The sequence below is a fragment of the Monosiga brevicollis genome, genomic scaffold, assembly GCF_000002865.3.
Source record: "Monosiga brevicollis MX1 MONBRscaffold_3 genomic scaffold, whole genome shotgun sequence".
Classification (NCBI taxonomy): domain Eukaryota; class Choanoflagellata; order Craspedida; family Salpingoecidae; genus Monosiga; species Monosiga brevicollis.
The window spans coordinates 1708572-1723189 of record NW_001865040.1 but is presented as its reverse complement, the minus strand read 5'-3'; the positions used below and the strand labels follow the sequence as shown (position 1 = coordinate 1723189).

General features: G+C 54.9%; 3 protein-coding genes across 3 annotated transcripts; 2 read left to right on the top strand and 1 right to left on the bottom strand.

Annotated features, from left to right (window-relative positions):
* Positions 1-146: 146 nt before the first annotated feature.
* On the top strand, positions 147-2444 carry MONBRDRAFT_5915 (uncharacterized protein; the record flags this gene model as incomplete). The annotated part of the gene is made up of 1 exon (XM_001743403.1): positions 147-2444. The coding sequence occupies one exon, from the start codon at positions 147-149 to the stop codon at positions 2442-2444; it is 2298 nt and encodes a 765-aa protein (XP_001743455.1).
* Positions 2445-3179: 735 nt separating this feature from the next.
* Positions 3180-6053, top strand: MONBRDRAFT_23047 (uncharacterized protein; the record flags this gene model as incomplete). The annotated part of the gene is made up of 9 exons (XM_001743402.1): positions 3180-3328; positions 3850-3970; positions 4110-4264; positions 4791-4857; positions 4979-5021; positions 5126-5244; positions 5276-5477; positions 5575-5688; positions 5797-6053. 9 exons carry the CDS (start codon positions 3180-3182, stop codon positions 6051-6053), a joined length of 1227 nt encoding a protein of 408 aa, XP_001743454.1.
* Positions 6054-6453: 400 nt separating this feature from the next.
* On the bottom strand, positions 6454-13964 carry MONBRDRAFT_23046 (uncharacterized protein; the record flags this gene model as incomplete). Its single annotated transcript, XM_001743074.1, has 14 exons — positions 6454-6637; positions 6743-9537; positions 9606-9741; positions 9818-9991; positions 10142-10227; positions 10325-12129; positions 12188-12227; positions 12352-12405; positions 12507-12578; positions 12680-12829; positions 12920-13108; positions 13388-13410; positions 13518-13633; positions 13795-13964. The coding sequence occupies 14 exons, from the start codon at positions 13962-13964 to the stop codon at positions 6454-6456; spliced, it is 5994 nt and encodes a 1997-aa protein (XP_001743126.1).
* Between the last annotated feature and the right edge of the window lie 654 nt (positions 13965-14618).

Genomic DNA, 14618 nt, shown 5'->3' with positions numbered 1-14618 from the left:
CCCTCAAGGTTGCTCCAGCTGCGCGGGCCCAAAGTCGCCGTCCAAGACAGCGCTGCAACCGGCTACAGCCTCTCCCTTTGTCGGAAAGAAAAAAGGATACGGCCCCTTTTTTCGGTCTCGTCTCACGTCTCTTCTCATTTTGCGCCATGGACAAGCGACCTGATCCCGAACTGAGAATGGTCGACTTTTCCGACGACGAAACTCTATGCGATGAAGACGAGGAGGAGCTCGGCTCAGCCTCCGCTTTGGGATTGGCCGCAGAAGGCTCCCCGGCAGCCAAGCGTGCCCGAATCGCTTCACCACCGGTTGCCGCTTATCCCCAAAGCCTTGTCAACACAACGCTGCAGCTCGTTTGCCTGCTCTACGATCCCGATGCACTCGCCCTGGCCGAACAACTGCTACTCAAATGGATCCCGGACGTGACCACGGCTGGTCTACTCTGCCGCCTACCTATTCTTCATGAACTGCACACCTGTACTCAGAGTCCCCATGCCCCCAGTGCACAAGCTGCGATCCACATTCTCTCCTCCGTTGCTTGTTCCCATAAATCTCTCGCTCGCACCCTCCTCTTGACACTTGGTCCAAACGACTTTCTTCAACTTCTCGGCAACGTACCCCGAGACAGCCTCATGACGCTACTTTTTGATTGCCTGACCGAGAGCATGCTGGGAGAGGCCATTTTCAAGCCCTCAACCCCCAATCGCGCCATTCTCACGGCCTTTTTGTCCCGACTTGAGGTCGACATCCTTCGACACGCCCACGCCTCCACTGCCATTGTGCGACAACTCGTTCACCTACTCGTCACGCACATGCAGAAGCGAGGCCTTACCCTCACTGACTTGCTTCCCATGCTGAACACTCGCGATCGTGAGCACATCAAGCTGACCAGCTACTTTCTGTGTGCGCTGGCCAATGAGCCATCGGTGCAGCCCCACTCCGTGGCCAGCTTTGCACACAAGCTCGTTGCGTCCTTTGCTCAACTTGAGCGCACGGCCCTCCTGGCCTGCCTGCAATGTTTGGATCGCGTCGTGTTAGCCCAGCGGCCTCCACGCTCCGCCCATGTTTTGGACCGCGCTGATTGGCATCGACTCATCTTTATCCTCGAGTCCGAACGGCTCGGCTGTGCCTACGACGACGTCTTCGCTCTCACTGCTCGCATCATTTGCGAAGCTGCAGATGCAGACATTGTCGAACCCAGCGTTCTCTTTGACGGCATCAACCTGGACATGTTTACGAGTTCCCTCGAGTCACGCTTGCGGTACTATTTTAGCGCGCAAGTACCAAGCAAGGTCGTTGAGTACATGCTAGCTCTGGTCCAGCTTCTCATCAAGTCGGCGGGCTCGGGCCCGGCTAACCTCATTGACGCGCTGCCCCTGGAGTTGCTCTGCGAGATTATACTCGCCCCGGCCGGGCTTGCCTCAAGCACGCATGCGCGCATTGTGTCTTGCATTCACGACTGCGTCATCTTCAAGCCAGACGTGGTCCCGCGACTTTGTACCGAATCAGACTGCCTGGTTTGGTTTAGCCGCTTCGTCGACGACCGCAGCTCGCCAGCCGAGCGCGAGCTACTTGCCGATGTCCTGCGCCTGCATTCTGAGCACGCTCGGGAGCTCAAGTCTATTCTTGGCAAGACCGCTCACATTGAAGCGCTGCACGCGCTCATTTGGAAACCCCCCGCCAATTGGCAACGCCACGTCATCTGGATGCTTCGCTATGCCTCTTCCGGAAGCGAGCGCCGCAAGGAACAGGTTTTTCGCCTTGGCGCGCAGACCATCCCCGCTTTGGCCCAACGCCTCGGCCAGGACCTAAGTCCGGGTATTCAAAAGGAGCTGGCTGCCTTTTTCAAGAGCCTCACCTCCATGGCCGGCGCACGCAAGGACAGCATCTTCGGCTGGCTTGACTTGCCGGCCGTCAGCAGCCTCCTCTCCTCTCCTTTTGAAAGCGTCCAGGAGCACGTGGCCGGCCTACTCCGCAACCTCACGCACGGCGACACGCACCGCAAAGAAGCCGTTTTCTCCGCCATTGACCTGGACATTCTCATGTCCCTCCTCTTCTCTCCCTCGGTGCGCGTCCTACAGTCGGTCACGGGTTTGCTGCAGAACCTTTGCACCCGCAGTGAAGACCGCCGTACCACCGTTTTTGCACACCTGCCTCTCGAGCAGGTGGTGACGCTCCTGCGCCACCCAGATGTTCGAGTTCATGCGCCAGCAGCCGGCCTTCTCATGAACCTCTGCCGCCAAAGCCATCACCGTAAGCAGAAAATTCTCACTCGCATGCCTCTCAGCACGCTGACCAGCTTTTACGACCATGGGCCACCGGACCCAGCGCTGGCAGACCAAGCTAATGGGTTGCTCCAACACCTGCGCATGGCCTTTCTGGCAAGTTCGCGGGAGGCGCTCCAACAATATCTGCATGATGTTGTTCACAACGACAACGATGCGTAACACCGCCCGCCCGCCGTCTTTGTCGACTGTGTATTTGTAGCCCCACTGTGCCTGTGCCTGCGCAAACCGCTTCGATTGCGACGCATTTTTTTTTTGTGTTTGTTTGTTTGGTTCAGACTACTGTCTGTTTATCGTTCGTGTGATGGCACATCCTTTCTCGCCTGCGGCGAAGCCCTTCCTTTGCATTCTCTTCGACTCTGTGTGTGGCTCTGGTGCTTTGTGTCAAATTTGGGTAAAGCAATTGACGTTGTGCGTCACCGTTGCTGAGAGCCTCTCTCTATGCATGCACCACCATGGCCGAATGTCACGATTACGGCTTGGAGCCTTGTCTCACATGTAAGTAACTTGAACAAGTAGCGACATGCCCGTGCCATGGCTTCCCACGGAATACGCGTTGCCCCTTCCACAAACGAGCAAGTGGGAAATGAGAAAAAAAAAAAAAAAAAACCACAACACAACACAACTACATGAAAACAAGAGGAAAAAAAAAAAGTCAGATGCATGCATGTACGCATTGTAACCAGCAAAGGAACTTTCAGCAAGCCGCGCCTGAACACCACATCGGCAAAGACACACACTTCCTTATTTTTTTTCGAGAATGCTCCACTGCGCCTGCAGCAGAGTGGCCAGATATTGATTGACAAGCACCCGTGTTGCCTGTCGCTACTTCGATCCTCGCAACCAACCATTTTGTTTGTCGCACCAGCTTGAAGAGCGTCACAGATCATCGCTCGCATGGCGCGGAGGCAAGCTGGGTGGCGGCGTCCACTGCCCATACTCTTTCTCTTGCTCTGTCTGGAGCAGGCCACACGAACAACTCCAGCGCCAGCCACCCAAGCGCGCTTCTGTGCGCTCCCCCATGGCAAAATCCGCAAAGACTCCACGTCAGTATCTGTGCAATCAGCGATTTTCCTTTCTGCAGCCTGCTTTCGTCTTTTACGCGAGAGCCTGGCGGAGCCTTGTCATGTCTCACCAAGCCTTCCCTGCCGCCACGCGCCACACATTTGGCGCAACTCGCTTTCAAAATAGCAGCTTTCAAGGTGGCTTGGCCAACAGTGTTGGCTGCGTAAATGGTAAGAGCCCAAGATTCTGCTGCAAGTTGGCTGCAACAGGTGACGGCTCTGCGTGTGGCTCAACACGCCCTGATTTGCATCGTCTCGTCCATGTGGTCCTGAAATTGCAGGTATCATCGCCGCCAGTATCCAGTATGGCCTCGTGCCCATCTGGCCGGTCCTGCTTCCTTCTGCGCACGGCATCGATTGGGCCTTTGCCAACTTTTTTGTAAATTTGACTGAATCACGCCAGGGCTCTGAACGATCAGAATCCGTCCTGTTAGTGTCCGCACCAGGCCAGGCTCCAGTCTTGCTGCATATCATCCACTAAACGCTCACCCTGCTCCCCGTAGTGCATATACGATGCCAGGTTGGAGCAGGCGTGCCATTGGAGATCGCACCATTGTACAGCGTGGCGGTCGTGACATGTCCATTGCTGATCGTGGGCCCAAGTTTGAGGAATACGTCAGAGAGGTACCAACTTCCACATTCAACACAGATTGAGTGTCTCGCCCAATCCTGCTTTTCCCTCCCACGAGCAGGCATGCAAAAGTGGTCTAATTGCTGTCGCTGCCATCCCGGTCCTTTCCGCCTTGTTGTTTGAACGATGCAGAATCTTCAAAAGATTGACGTATTTCCTGAAGAGGCGCGACAAATCGCAGAGCAGAAGTGTGATTATCTCCTATTCTATCCTCAACTTGGCCAAAAGTGCGACAAATCCTTCGATTTTGGTCACACTGAAGATCTCGTGCGTCTTCGCTACTTGGGGTACGTCTGATCTTTTTGCTTCGAATTACAAACAGTCCGCATCCTTAAGCCACAGCCACAGTGGCAGCTGGTCACGCATATGGGATCGACCATTCTAATCCAGCTGGGTCCAAAAATAGGGAAGACATGTTGCCGCCTCGCTATGTTTCGGACTGGTTCAACAGCCAAAGTGAACGCCCCATCAAAGTTGCTATCCACCATCGGTACAGTGCCAGCTCCGTTGCTGACCATTGCTGGTTGCGACAACAAGAAAAGGGTCTGCCGCTTCTCATCTGTCATTGTTCTGTGCACCGCTTTTGCAAACTTCATGTGTATAAGGCTGGGTGATTTGTCCAATCTAAAAGTGAGTTAAAAGCTCCAGTGAGAAAAGCCATTCGACAAAGACTGTGTGCTCTAAATGTTCTTTCGAGTATCTCATTCATATTCACCTATGGTCTTGTCCGTGTCTGATTCTGCGCGGGCGCAAGGGCCCAAGCATCTGGAAGGAAAAGCGGTTGCGACCGGGCTGGCCTTTGGCTTCGCTTAGCCTCTTGACCACCATCTTGGACCCTGCCTGCTTGGATGTCAGCCTGCTTAGCGATGGCAAGCCAGACGTACGTGATCCGGGTCAATTGGCGGCCTTGCCCGCAAGATGATTTGCACAAGTCATGCTCAACCGCGCAAACCACGTCGAATGTTCCACGTTCCACACGCCATGGATCGTGTTCCCTGTAGGCCAAGGAAGCCGTCCAGATACAGAACTTTGTTCGCCAACGCGGTACTTGATGCATGCCACCATTTTGAGCCAACTCCCCTAGCGCCAGCCATCACTTATGCTTCTCCCCACCTGTAACCAATACTGTCTGGGTGGGTGTCATGTAGGTATGCAGCTGCGACGACCAGACACCAGCAGTTTGTCGGAGGAAGGCCACACTGTCCTTTTGCAAGCTATACGAGGTGGCAGTGGCGGCCGCACCACGCGTTTTGAGTTTGACGTCATGGTACGAGCCTGCCCAACGTGCCGCATTCCAGCGACTTGCATCGTCGACTGTTGGAGCTTTTGTGCCCCGTGCCTTGCTTTCTCTCAACGGCTTTGGTAATGTAATGCTTATGAAGGTGCATGCCGATATTTTGATCGCGGCCACATCGGGATTTTCGCGCTTGGCTGCCATGCTTAACAATCACACTCGAATGGCCCCCGAACTAGAGTCCCACCCGTTACACAATTTTGCTGGTCCGTTTTTTGTTTTCCGTGTGCAAAGCTCCAACGGCTCGTGCCAATTGTCATTCAGATCGCCGGCTCTAACTTTGGTATCTCTCGGTATCGTTAGGATTAGTCAATGTGCAGCCCTTGCCAGACTTCTGGGACTTGAATACATATGAAAATGCTGTTGCTAGCGACAGCCTGAATGATTATGTGGCCGCAATTTCTTCCCAGCTACAAGGTCAGTCCACCGGAACCACGAATACCACTTGATTGCCCTCGAATGTGAATTGGGTGACGGTTGCCCGGATTCCTTTTGATTCCTTTTGATTCCTTTTGTTCTGTGCAGAGCAAGACTACGTGTCGCACTTGCGCGCCATATTGATGCAGCGCTTGCCAGCTGCCGTGATGCGGCGGTGCTTACAGCCGTCATCCCCAACAAGCTCACGCAATATTCATGATGCGAGTTCAAAGAGTGAGAATCCTGCGCATGATAAGCATACTCTGGTCAATCAAATTCGTGCTGTGCTCAATAGTCACGGTCATGGTGACAACTCAAAGGCCGTACAGCAGCTGGAGCGCCTTGCAAATATCAGTGACAATTGAGCAGGATATAGAGATCAGTGCGTGGATGCAGCCATTCACAATGATATCGACTTGGGTATGCACTCCGACCCGCCAAGCCAGGAGATAACTTGAGATGATGTGTACCAGACAGGCTACCAATTATGAATGTAGATTGTAGAGTTTGATTAGCGGGGGCGTAACATAGTAGTAAGAAAACAAAATGGTTGTTGGCAAAATCATTGCCTTGGCCCAGCACCAGATCTGTGGAGCTGACACTGGCAGCTGTCTTCATTTAGAGAGTATCATGCATAGAAAGAAGCACACACACACACACACACACACACACACACACACACACACACACACACACACACACACACACACACACACACACACACACACACTCACTCACTCACAGAGGAGAGCTGCCTGCACAAAACTACTCGTCGACAACCAAAACCGCAACAATCGCTGAGCGAGGGCACTGCTGCTGTGCAGCCTTGAGTTTGTCTAATTGAAGCTTGAGGCGCGTGACGCAGTCCCGGTGCGTGGCCTGCATTTGGCGTTGCGCCTGTTTCGATTGCCGAGACTGCACCATAAGCTTGTATAATGAGGTGACATACCTTGGGAGTAGGCAAACAAGTAGGATCGAGCACCAAAGGCAGATCAAGAAAGCCGTGAGTGCGGTCGTGCTACAACTGGCGCAATGTCCCAAGGCACAGGCGTACCGTAGTTCCTTGAGCGTCTCATGCAGGTTAGTTCGCAGCACCGGCAGTACGTGTGGCACCTTGACTTTAGCTGCAGCAATGCGCCGGATGCATTCGGCCACCATGTCGTGCATGGCTTCAAGACCTTGAGTTTGCTCGCGCGACAGGGCATCCACTGCAGTCACCATGGCTTTCTTACGTGACAGGGGCATTTCACTCAACGAAGCCAAGCGAACTAGGTCCAACGACTCGGCCCGCTGGTACAGCAGCGCATCACTCGGTCTGAGATTGCGTACAGCCTGCTTCTCGGGCTGGGCCGACAGGGTGGGCAACGACATGCGCGCTGCGGCGGTTGACGGTGCCGGCGAGTCCCCACGTAAGGGCGATGAAGTTCGGCTCAATGGGCCCTGTGAAGTGGGGCGTAATGAGCCACCGAGGGGAGTCCTGTTCCGCGAGCGTGGGTGGGAGCTGGTGGTCAAGAACACCTGAGGGGAGCGCGACGGCGAATCGTCTGGGGCCGGAGTGACTTGCAGAGGCCGCGGTTGCACAGGGACGGGCGAGAAGGAAACATCAGAATTGCCATTGAATGTGTCCAGCATGTGTACAATGTTGTCATAGCCGCTCGTCGATGGCAGCTCCACGTTGTCATAGTTGCTGCGGCCGCTGCGGCTGTGCGTCTCGCTGCCCGTCGACAACGCAACCATGCGCGGGGGGCGGGGGGGTTGCTGCTCGCCAGGTCGAACAGCCATGGGCTGGTACAAGGTGCGGCTGGGTTGAACCTCAGGCGAAGGTGATGCTTGCCCTGGGTGCACAGGCTCACGTGGGGCCAGTGGTGAGACTCGACGCGCGCTTGCTGAGACACCCGTCTGCTCTGACCCATCATCACCACCAAGCGCGTCCCCCATCGACAGCGGAGTGCCCTCGCGTGACCTCAAGGACATTCCGCTGCTGTATGCGTCATAGAGCGAACCATCATCCAATTCGTCTCGTTCCGGAACCTCGTAATGAACGGCCAGAGCGGCGTCTGGGCCAGGTGCATGATTCAGACGCAGCAGCTCATATGCTATGGTGTTGGCTATCAACTGGCCGTGGATACCGCTGCTGGTGGTCAACCGCAGCTTGATGCCTTTGAAATCAAGGCGCACCAAGGGTAGAGAAGAATCAAGCTCAAGGTTCTCAAGGTGCAGCAGTGACAACGTCTCCATGACACTCAAATCGTCCACTCGCAGGATGATGATGTGACCCGCTGTTACACGTAAAAGACTAAACTCGGACACTTCCTCTCCGCTCTTGGATGCTCGCTTACTCAAGCGATCTCGGATGCGCTGCCAGACACTTTGGCGGGGACCATCCTCGGAATCGGCCTCGGCATCGAGCGGTACGCCGGATGTACCACCGGGGACAAAGCGCATATAATCACTGATGGCCGAATTAGCACGAGCAAGTGGCGAGGATTCCTCGCCGCAGAGAGGTGAAAGCTGCGACCGGCAAGAAGGGGCTCTTGATTGTAGCTCTGCTTCCTCTTCCTCCTCCTCCCCCTCCTCCATATCAACCTCGCCGGGCATGCCCCGCGTTGACGACCGACGCGACGTCCGGGACGGCGAGCTGCGCGCCGAACGCATGGAACAGTTTGCTACATCCCCGGCCCCATCTTCCACATCGACGCGTACAAGCCAGCAGGGACGAGCAGCCGTGTCCACTTGCCCCGAGAGTTGACCAACAGCTCGGATGTCTTGCAAAACGAAGGCGTCCGCAACTGAGGCGCGCGCGCCAACCCGAGAAGCTGGTAGGCGGGCATAGTCAGCAGCGTGGGCTAGAAAAAACTGGCCGGCGTTCTCCACGGCGTTGGTGGACAGTAGCGTTTTGCTCACCACATCCTCTAAACGGTCGCCTGGCTCAATGCGTAGCAGCGCGGGGCGACCACGATGGGCGTTGAAAACTTCGATAAACTGACTCAAAGAGATAAAGCAGGGCGGACGCAGAGCTGCGTCGCCGGCACCACAGCTGCCACCACTGTCATGGCTCACAGCGAGACTGGAATGAGAACCTCGACGCGTGCGACGGCGCCGCGACAAGGGATCGCCCGGACCAGACTTGTTTGTAGCCTGCTCCAGCCAGCGATGATAAGGCCCAAAGAGCTTTGCTGCCTTGTCCGTGATGCCCTCTTCAATGTTGATGTGCAAATTGAGCTGGAATGGTAGCCCATTCGGACCAGGCACACCTGTGCACGGGTTGCTGGATACGTGGGCTGACTGCCCGGCACCATCGAGACCATCGCTTGCCATCCATGGTCCCTCATCCTCGTCATCGTCCGTGGCATCCTCGCCCTCGTGGTCGTTTGAGCATGGAAGAGTGTCGGTACCAAGGCGAACACGTTGGTCATCCAACCCAGCACCCACAGAGCCTACTTCACCGTCTGGCGCAAAGCCGCCGTAGTCGTTGCTTATGCGGCGTGGGCGCTGAGCTGGTGAGGTACCAGCTGTGGCTGGGCGCGAGGTACGCCGACGAGAGCCCGTGCGGGAGCGCATGGTGGTCTCGTCACCAGTCAAGCGATCCAAGATGGGGTCAAAGCTGATGGTGCGATAGCCTTGCAAGAGCTCAGCGACAGGAAAACATGTCTCGTAAGAGACATCCTCGAGGGTTTTGTTGCCCATCTCATCCACAACCTCACGAGTGCACACAACACGAAAGCAAAGCATGGCCACCGCGGGCCGATCGACCGTGAACTCGGTACTTTGCATCCACACCGGTGAAACGGCTTCATCTGCATTTGGAGCCTGCCCATAAACTTTAAGGGTAGAGAAACTGCCAGTGGCCTACGAGAGTGCTTATGAGATGGACTACAACAAATAAATCAGTCGTCTATAGGTCACAGCCTTCTCACCTGGGATTGGCTAGCTGAGAAGAGTTGCACCTCCACAGAGTAGCCAGCGTCCACCATGGGCAGATTTAAAGCCGACATGACGGTCAAGCCAATCTGCCGCGACTGGCTGACCTCGCTGTTGAGCTGGCGATCCAGGCTACGCGCCAACGATTATGAGGGAAAGAGGGAAAGACCAAGCCAGATCCAACGACGGGCTAACGAGTATAACGTACGTCTGAGGGTCTCTCATCCAGATGGGTTTAAGCACAAAGCCACAGCCCCCGTTAAGGCGGCTGAAAAAGTTGTGGTAAAGGCGCTGGAAAACATCTCGATGCTGCCAGTTCATGGCCAGCATTTGGCATCCCGCACTCCATGGAATGAGTGGGTTGAAATTGCTCGAGTCGATGCTGCAGGAGAAAATAATACAAGCATGTACAGTCGTGTGAGGCACGCGGCACAGGAGACAGACTGGCACAATAGGCACGGTAAATGTCGTACACATTGCATCAAGCTTTTTGATGCAACCATTATTCTGTTGCTTTGACCAACAAACGTACCGACGGCCGGCTGGATACACGCGAGAACATTTCCAGAGATGATGTTCCAAAAGCTTATTGAAGCGTAGTACCGTCAAGCGAAAGGCCTGATTCAATCAGCGGCCCCGCACCACATGAGGCCAAAAGCGATAGAAAACGATACACGCCTATTATCGCCGAGTGCCGGACAGCAAAAGCACGAACCTGACTCTCTTCAAAACTACACATTTCGTGAGGATACAGGGCAACTTCCACGTTTGCGTGCGCATCTGGGGCGACAACCACGTCTTGTTCGAGGCGAGGACGACGCCGACGCGATTGCGACAGGCGTCGGCGCCGAGTGGCGAAGACGGAAAACTTGACAGCTCGCGTATAGATGATGAGATTGGAGAGGCTGGGGTGTACATTGGGCTGCTTGTGCCCAAACCTGGCCAGCTCCTCTACAGTTTGGTAGCAGTGCGCATGCTTGGCGGCAATGCCATCCGTCAAGAAATGATTGCGCAGGTCAAGGTTCAACGTCGCTTGAGAGGGGGTCTGAGACCTGACCCTCTTGAAGATGCGTGACATCATCAGCGAGAAAGAGCCCGTTCGACTGCGCTGCGGCTCATCAGACTGGACCGATCGGCGGTGTCGGGGACCACGCCCCATTGAGCCGCTGTCACTGGCACCCGAACGGTGAGAGCGTGTGCTGGCTTGTGCCGGCTGATCAGTGGCCGACGCAGAGGCCGACATCCAGGCTTCGGCACAGGCAGGCGGAGCATCGTGTGAACCAGAATAGCTGGTGTGGGACGACAAGTGACCGCGCGTGCTCTCTTCATTGCTGCTGCCCTGCCGCTCATGGCGTGCTAGACCACTGCCAAGGCGTGAGCGTCGTTGGCCCTGGTGGTGCTGGGCGTCAAATGCGTCGCGTGCTGGCCGATTGTGGACAGCCCCAGCCGCATTGGCTGCCTGAATGGCCCTCATTCGCTTTGTCGAGCCCAACGTCCGCCGCCGCGCGACTGCACCGGCTCCATTTTGTGCTCGAATGTCACGAAAGGTCGCAGAAATGGCTGATGGTGGCACTTCATCATCCGTAGCCCAAGGCGAGTCAGAAGCATCCGAACCAATCTGGATGTAGCCACCGTCTGCCTCAGCCTCGCTGAGCTGAAAGCTCATGCATCGAGATCGAGTTGGTGAGGCTGCGTCGCTTGGATTAAGCGAAGACGGAGATGCCTTATCGGACATTGCCTCATCATACGAGGTCCTCTCGGCACCCAGCTCACCCAAGATTGGCCGACGAGAGCCACCGCCCTTCTGCAACCCCAAGGCTGATGCCACGCCTTGAGCCGGAACAGATTCTGTGCTTTCCATGGGGGGTAAGGGCAAGCCCGTGTGCAGTAGCGATTGTCGTTGAGTTTGAGTCGTCGAAGCTTGGCGGTGCATGGCCAAGCGGTAACTTCGGCGCGCCAAGGTTTGTGACAAACGCCGAGCAGTGCCGCGGCTACTGCTCCCGCGGCGCGACCGCCGAATATTGTTTGATGCGGGAAAATGCACAATGTTTTCTCCACTCGAGTGACTTGCCCGCGCTACACCAAGTCGTGAGGGCAAAGCTGGGCCGGGGGCACTGGCGCGACGCAAGGATGCCAGGTTGTCCGATGGTTGAGTGTCGTTGGGTAGCATGATTGGTGAAGAGGCATCGCCGGGTGCATTCTGATGGCGCTTGAAGCGGTTTGTTGCTGACGCGTTTGAAGGTCCAGGTTCCGCTGCTTCTTCGTCCGTCGACCAGCCGTCTTCTACACTCTCGTAAAACCCGGGCTGCAAGCTGCGATCCACTTCGTGATCCACAGGTGTGACAAGGTGATTCACATGCGCAACACCGTCATCGCCAGCGATCTTTGGTTCGGTTAAGAATGTTGCACTGCCGAGACGGCCAGACCAATGGCCCAGCATGTGCGACACGCGGCGTGAGAAGCCACGAGGTGACGTGCGAACTTCCATTTCCACTCGCTCTACATGCCCAAACATGCGCACTGTGAGCAGAGGCCGAGGGCTGCAAGGGTCGCCGAGCATGAGCAATGAGGGTCGCACCATCGGCCACATCTTGTTCAACATCGCGCAAGAACATGTCCTATCGTTGGTGGCACCAATGAAAGCACACGTCTCAAGTGACATCATCGAGGAGTAGACAAGAGCACATGCCCACAGCACTCTACTTGCAACCCCCGTAGCAAGTATGTGGCTCTTGAACGGACCGAAATTTCCTCGCGCGTGGCATTACGAATGCGCTCAGCTTCCTCGTCATCATCCTGCATGAGGCGAGGTGGCCGCATCATATGAAACAACACTGACATGAGCCAGAAGATCCCATTTTTTTACCAAACAAGCGGTTGTAGCCAAACAATCACACCTTGAGGGGATCGTCGAGCAAGACATCAGGAGTAGGCAGATCATGTAGCTGTACTAGCGTCTCCTTTTCGGCCTGACAAGCGGAAAGTAAACAAATGGACAACATGAGCCACGCCTGGCACGTTGCAAAGCAGCAAGGCATGAAGGCTTGCATAATATGTGATGTGATGATACCTGCGAGAGACCCAGTTTTTTGTGCTTGAGAAGAATTTTGCGCTTGAGTTGCTCAGGAGACGGCACTGTAGACGGGCTGTCAAGGTCGAGAAATCGGTCAAGTAAGAGATCTCCCAGGATGTCTTTAAAGTATTGAGCGATTTTGGCTTGCTATTGAAATGATGGAGCATAGAATGAATGATAAGAAAAGCCCATGCTCTCGGTCCACCAAAGATTTGAAAGCCAATGGCGCCGTCATACCTGAGGCAATGAGCAGTGATCTTCGAGGGACAGAATTACGGGATATTCGGAACGCTTGAAGGCACTGTCGCGGATAGCTTCAACCACGTGCTTGAATTTGACACGCGTTGTCAAGGTGTGTACGCCCAAAGGCGTGGTAAAAGCGTGCGTAACTTCAGGCTCGCCATCTTCGCCGTCCCAGCAGTCAAGCTGCACCCCAACGAAGGTGACAGTTCAACAACCATGAGTACAAACCACCTCGAGACTGAACCGCTCTCTTAACTCAACATGTCAGCTTACCTCGACACAGCGGCAGCCCATCAACAAAATTTGTGCGTACATCTCAACGGAGGACCGGCCTTTGTGCTACACATGGCAATTTTAGGACCATGTCCCGGAGACACGGCAAGCAACGCGCAAGTGTGGGTCAGATTCAACGCTCTGGCGGGCGCTTCTCTTGGGACGGAGCACCTCATGTGACAAACTGACCTGCTGATTCACAACGTAGGTATCTGCAGGAGATGTCCAGCGCATTGTCGCAACGTCGTGGGATGCATGAGTTCAAGCAAGTGGGCAAGACTGGCCTGCTTGATTGCGTCAAAGGAATATGCATGCTTACTGTGGCTGGAGCTAATCCAGTAGTGGTGCCAGGGCTGTGTCATATCTTGACTGACCACTTGATGGGATCGATCGATGATCGAGGAGAACTCGGGACGGCGCATGATCCGCACAAACCTACATGATAAAGCACGTCCCAAAAGTTGTGGAGGAAATGGCATGATGATGGCCAGGCTCCCAGTGTGGGAGGATGTTCATGCGACAAGCAAGTTGAAAGGGAAAGCCGCAGAACATGGACAATGTCGTGGCATTTTTTGGCCAAGAGATAGACAACAAACCCAAGAAAGCTGAGCTCGCCGCGGGCGGCACGAGTGCTGTCCGGCTCGGCCTGATCCAAAAGACCAAGGCTTTGCTCGAGTGAGAGTGTAACTCCTTGTTCTTCCTCCATAAAATCTTGCAGCGTAATAGGCGTCCAGCTGCGAGAAAGAGAGGGACCAGACCCGACCATTGCAAGTCAACAGGGGACGATGTATGATGCGAGTGGGCTTGCACAAGATATCATCCGTATTCTCAAGGCAGCAGTTTGAGACACGCTTGAAAAAAAGGCAGGCCTTTTTACGACGGGGATGGGCTACATACGTAAAGTCGGGAGACTGGCAGCGGGTCAAGAAGATGGAGCGCAGATCGCGGCGAGCTTGGCCTACATAGGCATCGTGGATCAACTCAAAATGGGCAAAGGTCTTCACCTAAGAATTTGATTGGAAGATACACACTCGTGAGGGTTGGCTAGCGCCGTTGCAGAGCAGCCTGCAGTGTGGGACCTCTTTGGTGTTGTGGTCGGACGGCGGCAAATGGAGGTCAATCTGTTCTAAAATCTTGCTCGAGAGTTGGTGTGATAGCATGGGCGGGGTTGGGCTGGATGGTGCATCAGGAAGTTGGCCGAACAAAGATTACAAGAGTTGAGGCAGATTTTGCATGTAGAACATTGCATGCTGTCATCCCGTGCGAGCTGTGACGTACTCGCTGGGGTTGATTGAGTCTTCGTCAATAACGGAAGCTCCAAAATGACCACGTTTGAGGATCCGCAGGGCAAGCTGAACGACATGGTTTTGTCAAGATGGTCACTGTAACGATGGTGTCATACCGGAGACAAAACATGCAA